The sequence below is a fragment of the Piliocolobus tephrosceles genome, chromosome 17 (assembly GCF_002776525.5).
Source record: "Piliocolobus tephrosceles isolate RC106 chromosome 17, ASM277652v3, whole genome shotgun sequence".
Lineage (NCBI taxonomy): Eukaryota > Metazoa > Chordata > Mammalia > Primates > Cercopithecidae > Piliocolobus > Piliocolobus tephrosceles.
The window spans coordinates 35,553,127-35,563,309 of record NC_045450.1 but is presented as its reverse complement, the minus strand read 5'-3'; the positions used below and the strand labels follow the sequence as shown (position 1 = coordinate 35,563,309).

Sequence of the window (10,183 nt, the reverse complement as noted above, 5' to 3'; positions counted from 1 at the left end):
GCTGCGCAGAGTCACAAGGAGTGGGGACTGTGAGAAAGTGTGCCGACCCTTGAATCTGACAAGGAAGAGCGGTGCTGTCAGAACAGCACTGTTTGGCCATCAGCATGTATATCCACCCATGGGGTTCTGAAACAGAAATGTTCTTCAATGTACTGTTAATCCCAGCATTACAAACTCAGACCATTCTAGCTTTCCTATCATGGCACATTAAGTGACTTAAACTCCAAATAATTTCCAAGGAAGGTTGATCTGTTACCTAAAAGAAGACCAAAGTAGGAATTTCAGTCCACAGTACATCATGTGACCATTCCTCTGGTCATCACAAAAAAGTAAAATATTTAACTGCCTCTGTGGCAGCTGTGGTAGGATGGGACACGCTACTGGCCAGGTGTGGTGGCTCACACCTGTAATCCCAGCACTTTGGGAGGCCCAGGCAGGCAGATCACTCGAAGTCAGGAGTTCGAGACCAGCCTGGTCAACACGTGAAACCCTGTCTCTACTAAAAACACAAAAAATTAGCTGGGCATGGTGGCGCACGCCTGTAATTCCAGCTACTCAGGAGGCTGAGGCAGGAGAATCGCTGGAACCTAAAAGACAAGAGATTGCAGTGAGCCAATTATCGCACCACTGCACTCCAACTGGGGCGACAGAGCGAGACTCCATCTCAAAAAAAAAAAAAGAAAAAAGAATGAGACACACTGCTCCTTAGTCAACGGTGTTGGGTTCATGTTTCCAGATGATGGAATGAAGCAGCGGGGGACAGCTTCTGGTTGGAGGGGCTTGGAGGCTGGAGCAGCTGAGTTTTAACAAGCATCAGAGGTCGGAAATACTTGGCTAGATCAAGAAGCCACACAGCATCATAATGCCACTGGCACATGTCCCAGAACAGGCTAAGTGTGTGAGGTTTTCTAAAGCAATTGTAATGGTGGTAGAGGCCTGATCAAGAAACAGAGATATGGCCGAGTATAGCATTTCCTCAAAGAAATCTTACCACAGCAAAAACTTAAAGTGTTGCAGAGACCCAATTCCAGCTTTCCCATAACCCAAAACCCTTCCCCCAAAGAAATCCAGGAAAAGGAACCATAAAAATGTAATTTTAATGATACAGAAATAGTATATGTACATTTCTTTCCACAGCAGCACTTCATTCATCTCTAAAAAATTTAACAAAATTAAGGCTAAATCAGAGTGAGCTGATAGGAAGGGGTATTCTATGTGGTGGTCTTCTTAAAGAATGTTCTCATAAATATAGGATGTTCTGCAGACAAAAAGTAAAAATAAAACATGCTGAGCAAGATACTAGAAATGGGAAATGCCGTAGAAAATGAGCCCCTTTCTACCTATCTACTAAGAATCGCAACTCCCCTGGGAAGTTTCAAATGGGATGTGAGTTCTTTTAATGAATGTTTATGACCTGATGCTAAGACTTTCTAAAATTAAAACTCCACAGTACCAGGCCATTTTATAAACTAAAACCAAGGGCAGTTGAGTCTCCAATATACTCCCTCTAGAAATGTTTAAGTTAAAGTGGACAGTATTTAAAAGTGCTAATTATATCTGAAGTTGTGGTGCTTGAAAGGACAATCCCTCCATTAGTGGCCCTTCTCCCTAACCCATGTTATAAAAATAAATGAAGACTTTAAAACACAGTGAAATAAAAATGCCATCACTGCCAAGGCAAAGGGCCAGGAAATCAAATGGGGTTCTTGAGTAACCTGGCTACAGAGACTGATGGATGCTACGATCAGGGAGGAGGAAGACCTTCCTTTCCCACTTTTTCACTATCCTTGGCCACAATGGCTGGTTAATGTGTTGCCACTGCATCCTGACTCAAGAGAAAACCTTCAGCTGCTCCAGCATTTAGAATAAGACGAACAGCCTTTCTCCCCTCCTCCCATCTCTTCTCCCCAAAAAGAGGTCGGAAAGGGGTACGGAGAAGTGCAACGTGAACTCCCTGTAGGAAGCCTCAGTTTAAAACCCCAGTCTCTGTCAAGAGGGGAAATCCCCTGACAGCCACAGAATCCTGGCCTTCATATGACCCCACACACATCTGCTTTAAGGGGTTTACATTCCTTCTTCCTCCACCTCCTCTTTTGCACGCGAGTTTTCATTTTAACATCCCTTTCTCCTCCCCGACTCCTCCCCTGCTTTGAGGAATTCAAATATTATCTTCATTAATGGAGAATTGCACCAACCCCTAGACAAAGGGGTATTATTTTAAATTACAGGCCTTATAGCCTACCTACTTTAAAAAGACCTCTTACTTTATGACAAGGATTTGTTATCCCAGAGAAAAATCTTCCCAAATAATTTTAAAATTTTCATTATAAAGTAGCAAATAGTAAGAAATAATGTAATTTTTTTCTTTAACTTTGCCTAAGGATTTTGTTTTCATTTTTTTGACTCCTACAATCTCAATTTCTTCTAAATAAATAAAAGGGAAAGAAAATACCCAGGTAAATAACATCAAACATCCTCTTAAGTCTTATTTGTATTCAAAGACTACTAACACCTCTAGGAAACAGCAGGTTGAGGTACATAGACTAAAATGCATTTCTTACATAAATTAGTATGTAAACACAGAGACACAGTATGATAAACATCCAAGTACCCACGTTTATGTAGAATAATACAGTAACGTTACATGATCACAAAATCACAAAAAGTGAAGGAACCTTTGAGATCTTCCAGTTAGCAGATTTCACACCTGGCTGGTCACAAGATTTCCCTGGGGAGCCTTCCCTCACAGATTTCCTAGGCCTTTTCCTGAACAGTCGGATTCAGTAGGCATGGCCTGGGACCCAGGAATTTGTATTTGTTTCCTATAAAATTCAGTAGTCTAACCCTCTCATTATGCAGAGGAGGAAACTAAAGCTCAAGAGGGCAAGCTGTTGTCTAAGTGTACAGAACAAGTGACAGAAACAGGGCTAGAATGCAGGTCTCTCGTCCCTACTCTGCCACTTTTTCCATCACACCACACCACCTCCCAAAGCTTCCCCTACACCTGTCACCCTTACCCTTCAGCTAAGTAGCCTTTAATAGATATTCTGTCGTTAAAACTAGGTAAGGCAGGGACACATCTCATATTCCCTCTGATACAATCCTAGGTACCTAGTAAGTGTCCGATAAATACTTCTTGGTTGGCAGTCACTCAGCGAAGGCCTAATACTTTATCCTCCATTCACATCTCAGTCTACAATCATCCAAGCAGATGCAAAACTATCTGGCCAGATAATTTTCAAGATCCAGCTACAGAGGTTAGTGAATCCTGAATCTATGAAGATGTCATGTTCAAACAAGCAGGAATTTGGGTGACAACACAGTTCTGTAAGATTAATGGAATCTTAATCTTCTGTGCTATGTCTCCCCCTTGTTCTCAAAATCTGTGAAGAAAAAAAAAAAAAAAAGGAATCCTAGGGATAGGAAGAACCTGGCCATTTATCTACAGTATTTGGCAAACAGAAATTTTTGAAAATCCTAAATTATTCTAAGGAGAAAATCCTTAGCAACAGTAACAACATATTTAGTTGATTTTTGTTGCTGTTTTTCCTAGTTTTCAACGTGTTTTCCGAGTCTTATAAAACATTCTTCTGTGGATGGAGTCAAACTCCTTTATAAAGCTTACAGTGAGGGATGGGGCACATTCAGCCTCTATATGTGATAACATTGTTCTCCTTTCCCACGCTCTCCCTCTCCACCGCGCACGCGCGCACACACACACACACACTTATTTGGAGGTGAGGAACATGACATATTTTCTACTTGTAATCATGAATCATGAACCATGTTATAAATGAGATAATTCAATTATATTGTCATCTTGATTGTAGATAAGGAATAAAAGATAACCAAAACCTTTAAAAAGTCAACAGGAAAATACTGAAGAAAACTTAAGGCTAAAAATTAAATAACCAGCAGGCACATCAGCCCCCGCGCCATGCAGCCCGGCCCCAACTATGTCCCTCCTGAGAATCCAGGCTGTGCTGAAGGGCGGAACAGGAGGAGCTACCCAGAGGGAGCCAGGACAGACAGGTGCGGGGGGAACCTTCCTGCTGCCTCATGATACTCAGAAGCAGGGAAGGACGCAACCTTCCCAGGAACCACCAGAGCTGACCCTGGCATCCCTTGATGAGCACTCCCTCCCGAAGTAATGTTAAAAAGACGGCAAGCTCCACCTGAAGAAGACATCGCCAGAAATCACTTATGGATGAAGCCCACCCAATTAAGACAGTCTCCACACCTGAGTTTTGACACCAGGTGTCCATCCAAACAGGTCTTCTTCAAGCCCTCTACCATGACAGCCTGGGTAGCAGAGCTTCCTCAACTTGTATTTTGTTTTAATTTCTACAGGGAAAGAACTGTCTTCTCTCTCCTTTATTTACTTTTTTTTCACCTGTTAAATCCAGTCTTACCTAGATCGTCAGCCCTCAGTATCTGCAGGGGTTTGGTTCCAGGATCCCTGCAGATATCAACATCTGAAGATGCTCAATTCCCTGATATAAAATGGTACAGAATTTGCATATAACTGACACACATCCTCCTATATATTTTAATTAAATCATCTCTAAATTACTTATAATACCTACTAAATGTAAATGGTACATAAAGAGTTCTTGTATTGTTCAGAAAATAATAACAAGAAAAAAGTCTGTACATGTTCAATACAGATACGAATTTTTAAAATCCGTATTTTATTTACGGATTTTTAAAAATATGGATTTTTTTTAAAAATCATATTTTCCATTTGCAGTTGGTTGAATCCATGGATGAGAAACCTGCAGATACCGAGGGCTGGCTCCATTTAGATTCCTAATCATTCCTCCAGGTAGTCAATTTTTTAAAATCACATTGACAAGCTCATTCATCCATTTCTGCATTCAACACATATTTATGACAGGGTGACTGGACTTCTGGGCGGCCAGAGCTAGAAAAGGCCTTACAAGTCTTGTACCCCACACCCTTCATTTTACCCAAGGGGGATGGGGGCAGGGCTAGCCCTAAACCCAGAGTCCCTCAGCCTCACCCCCGATCTAGTAATCACCTCACCACCGCAACCAAGCACTTAGCAGTACAAAACCTTGTGCAAAATATATGTACTTTTTCATTTCAAAAATGAAAAAATTACAAGATGAGTTTTTGTACCTTACTGTAATTTATAAAGCTAGTAAATATTAGCAAAATGGAATGATGAAACCAAAGAACAAAAGTGCCTTTAAAAAAGTAATCGCAGGGTTTGTAAAGATTCTTTCCACTTTTTTCACATTAAATATTTTATAAAGTCATATGCCATATACTTATGATGACTTTTCTGCCTTTCTGCACAGTTAGAAAGTCATTCAGGAAAGACAATGATACCACAAAACAACACTCAGAGAATGCACATTCCACTGCACTGACATGTATAATCTATGGTCCTAGTCTACAACATCCACTGTGGTCTAAACACACACTATGGCTATTATTAAACAAAACATCCCATTTCTACTTACTTTAGTCAGAAGGAGGATGAAGCTGCTGCTAACATTTCGATGACATATCTGATTATCTCAAGTGAAACCACACTGAATTTAATGGGAGTACTGGCTGACAGATCAAACTTAAGTTCTGGACAATCTTGTCTAAAATAATAGAGGTTTAAATATCCATCTCTTCCAGGAAATTGTAATAATTCTATACGCCAAATTCATCTTTTTATGGACTGTATGTTTGTATAGGACTATTTACTTATCACTCCAATTCTTTCATCAATTTACTTTGCCCCATTCCATAAAATATTAATAGTTAAAAGCCTTAAAAAAACCTGTTAGCTGACAGTAACTACTATGAATGAAGAGCTTCCACTGCTAAATACCCTAATCCTCCAGGAAAATCACTTCAAAAATGGACATTTTGGGACAGAATCACTCATTTATCTCAAAACCAGAACAAATAGAAAACAACACCATTAAGGGAATTTAAGTATTTTTCTGACCACTATTGCAGAAACACAGAAAAACTGAGCAGATTGTAGACATGCAAGGATCAGCAGTATATAGAAAGGATTAACAAATCAAACTCAGTACATCTTTAATAACTGGATTGAGAGTAGACTCTTAATAAAACCAAATTATTTCTTCCTCAAGGCAACCGTTAGCTACAAAGGAAAAATGATTTCATATCCTTGGTCCATAAAGAAGACACATTTATTTACATTCTCAATGGACTAAAAGAGGCTTTAAACTTTCACAATTAAAATTGTATGCTTCCAAAAATATCATATGATCAATGCACTTAACTTAAAGCTTCAGGTATTAATAACTTCATTTAGACTTCTTAAAAAACCAACACAAACATACTTTCTAGAGTGCAAAATGCTTCTTATTAAATACTTCGGGGACACAAAAGCAATTTGTTTTTAAACACAGGCATCCTTTTCTGAAGGATCATCACCACAAAGACATCCATTGCCGGCAATGGACGTGGAAAAGAACTGCCAGCTTGAATAAGATGCAACGTTAGGACTCTGCCTTCAGTTTCCTCGCCTCTCCCGATGACCCCAGTTATTTGTACAAACTCATTGTTGGACTCTGGTACATGCACATATACGCATCACAAAGCAGTCTTCGTGCACAGCCTTGGATTCTTCTGGAGTCCAAGGAATGCAGGTCTTCCAGAGACATCTTCAAGTACTCTCCTACTTCTGGGCATGGGGTGACTTGAGGAATGTTGAAGCCGTTCTGACCACCTATGGCACAGAGGAAGAACTCTTTACAGGGCAATCAAGTTCTAAACCCTTTTGCCAGTGATTTTACAATCCTATCATTTCCAAAAAGCTAATTTCAGGCTCTAAAAGCCTTTATTTTCCTTCTGATTTCTGGAAGTGAAAGCCTTCTTTAATTCTTGACATATTCTCATTTCTTGGTTTCTGAAAGGATTCTGGGTTCAACAGTGAATAAACCTGGTAAAATAAACCTGGTTCACATGAATTCTGAGGTAAGCCCCAAACCTACTTTCCAGACTTCTCTCTGTAGCCACTCAGGGAATCATGTTATCAATACATATGCAGACAACACTCTGTTCTTCACATTCCATTTCCTCCCAGACACAAGTCACCCAGCAAACTTCACCAGGAGACTGTCCGATTAGGAACAGATCTAGTCAAATGAACACTATTATTATAGCTCCCTACACTTGAAACACATCCTTACCCAACTCCAAGAGTTTGTCTGACACATGACCAGGCCCCGATAAAGGTGCTCTGGGGTGTGACTTCAGAGATTCCAGGAAAGGCTCCTCTGGGTTAGCTCAGTGGCTTTTCCAAACCTATGCTGTTGCGCTACGCTGTTCAGTGCAAACGTTAACTGGGTTGGGGGCACATCTACAGATGGGGCTGGGATCCTTCAAGCATCAGAGAACTGAGAAAAGGTGGAGAACTCTTGGTCTAGGCCCTGGGCCTCTGTTCAAGAGGCTGCCACAGGGAATGTCTTAGGCTCCTGGAGGGCCACACCAGAAGATCGTGGGGGCTGGAACTGAGAGAGCAGCTGAAGGAAAAATAGGGTGTAAGAATGGAGGAACATGAGAGTCACACCTCACAACCTTGCCCAGGCCTGGTCTTAACCTGCAAACTCCTTATAGGGAGAGGCAGGGCTGCTTTAACAAACATTTCTTACCTGAAACCCACTATCCCCCCTGGCATTCATTAAGCATTAGTTAAATAATGATTAAGCATCCTAGAAAGTGGCCTGGCAAGTGCAGCCTATTCCCCACCTCATGGAGAAACATACTACATGCAAAAGAGGCTTTACTTTTCTAAAGAGGATGTTTGTTTGCTTCTGCTGTCAGCTTTTGGCAATTGGAAGATAACATGGTTTAGTATAAAAAACATAAGCACTGAGATCAGAAAGACTGAATTAAACAAACTACATGACCTCAAGCACCTTAAACCTCAGCTTTAATAACAGAAAAATAGGAATAATCCCCATCTTGCCAGGATTTAGGCAGAATGACTTAATGGTGCTCAACAAACAGCTACCGTGGCTCCTACAAAAATGAGAGGGGCCTGAAGGAAGACAACAAAGCTGGAAATAAGATCCCTCAGGGCTGAAATAAGACTTTCAGGATTCTTTCTTTAAAAAAGAGCATATGCATATCAAAATATCACAACAATATGAGGTTGGGCGCACCAGCTCCTCTTGTAAGCCCAGCACTTCGGGAGGAAAAGGAGGGTGAATCACTTGAGGCCAGGAATTTGAGACCAGCCTGGGCAAAATGGCAAAAGCCCATCTCTACTAAAAATACAAAAATTAGCCAGGCATGGTGGCATATGCCTGTAGTCCCAACTACTCGGGAGGCTGAGGTGGGAGGATTGCTTGAACCTGAGAGGTGGAGGCTGCAGTTAGCTAAGATCATGCCGCTGCACTCCAGCCTGGGCAACAGAGCAAGACTCCATCTCAAAAAAGAAAACAAAACACAATAATATTATTCCTTAGTTCAGCTAGCAAGGTTGTTAATGCAATCCAAGACATAAGACTGTTGTCACCAGAATAATCCTGAAAGGATTTTCTTGGAAAATATCATGTCACTCAGAACAGGTAATCCCACTATGAACTGTCCCCACTACAAACCAGAACCCTGTGCCACATGCAGAAGAAAGGCATTTTTCAGTACCATCCCGATCGGCCATGCTGTCAAAGAAGAGCCAGGCAGAGTCGTCCTTCCCATACTTCACAAAAGCAACATAGTGGCTTGTTTCTATGCAGAGAACAGCAAATAACTCCATCTTCTGGCAAGGGATGCAGCCGTGTCTCCAGTCCCAGTCAGGTAAGTCTTTGGGAAGTGACACTGGGTTATATTTATGATTCAGCCTCTTGGGATGAAGGTGGACCTAAAATGGACCATGAAAAGAATGTCATTAGGTTGAGGCGGGTGGATCACAAGGTCAGGAGTTCAAGACCAGCCTGGCCAAGATGGTGAAACCCTGCCTCTCTTAAAAATACAAAAATTAGTTGGGTGTGGTGGTGGGCAGCACCTGTAATCCCAGCTACTCGGGAGGCTGAGGCAGGATAATCGCTTGAACCCAGGAGGCAGAGGTTGCAGTGAGCCAAACCGTGCCACTGCTCTCCAGTCTGGGCATTAGAGCAAGACTCAGTCTTGAAAAAACAAAAACAAAAAAAAACCAAAAACATGTCACTGATGAGCGAAACTCAACGTGTCAAGTGAATGGGCTTCCTTACTCTTGTTAAATGCATCCCTTACTCATAGCAATCAAGTACTTCACCAACAGCTCTCAAACAGAAAAGGCAAAAGCAATACCATTTTATTGTGAATTTTTAACTGTTAATTATGATTTTAAAAACTTTCCAAAACCAGCATTCTGTTTTCAACTATAAATAAGTTACTGTTCAACAAAAGTTCATCCATTAAGTGAAGGGAAACTCACTTGAGTGTTACAGGTTTTACAAAACTGCTTGATTTTTCCAGCTGAGATGTCTGGATCGTCGTAGCATTCTCTACACTCATACATTGCAAGCCCTCCACATATCCGGCACTGTCTGGGAGCTGAAATGTGGGGGAGGGGGGGGAAGTTAAAAGGGCTTTAAAAAAATGTTTTCTTTCATTAAGAAGATGTAAAGAAAAGTTAGGCTTTAAAAAGAATAATGTTCATGGCTTCAGAAAAGTCTCTTTCTCTTCCATCCACTTAAGCTCTCAGTTAGTATCTGAAATATCTTTAAAAACATTTTATCAGACCAAATAATTTTTCTAAATAGTGTCTCCTAGAGTGTTTTCCCCTTCATTATAAAATGTCCATTGATGAAAATTCAAAGATACAAGAAAGTATAAAGGAGAAAACTAAAAGCATCTACAATTTCAGTTGGCAGGAGATAACCACTGTCAATATGATTATGAATTTTCTCTAATAATTTCATATCTGAACATTTACATAAGTATATATGTGTGTGTGTATATATATGGCCCCTTTTGTAGAACATATCAATGTACTTACCTTTCCACTTAATATTACACCATGACCATTTTCATACACACTGGTCTTCAAAACCATGAATTTAATGGCAGTAGTGTAATTGTTAGATACACACTCATTTATTCTCCTCTGGTTAATATTCAAGTTGTTTCTAATTTCTTAATCATATGATAATAAGTATGTTTGCATATCAAATTATTTTCATTTCTATTTTCTCAGAAT

The 10,183-nt window shown here is 40.5% G+C and overlaps 1 protein-coding gene across 3 annotated transcripts in view; it reads right to left on the bottom strand.

The window, feature by feature from the left end:
- Positions 1-1,077: 1,077 nt before the first annotated feature.
- CYLD (CYLD lysine 63 deubiquitinase) overlaps positions 1,078-10,183 on the bottom strand; it is a 62,705-nt gene continuing 53,599 nt past the window's right edge. For all 3 annotated transcript variants that reach the window (XM_023209916.1, XM_023209918.1, XM_023209917.1), the window contains exons 16-18: positions 9,419-9,537; positions 8,647-8,863; positions 1,078-6,724 (exon numbers count right to left, since the gene is read on the bottom strand). In XM_023209916.1, the coding sequence (XP_023065684.1) occupies positions 6,540-6,724; positions 8,647-8,863; positions 9,419-9,537 (521 nt within the window). In that variant the 3' untranslated portion in view covers positions 1,078-6,539. The remainder of the gene's footprint in view (positions 6,725-8,646; positions 8,864-9,418; positions 9,538-10,183) is intronic.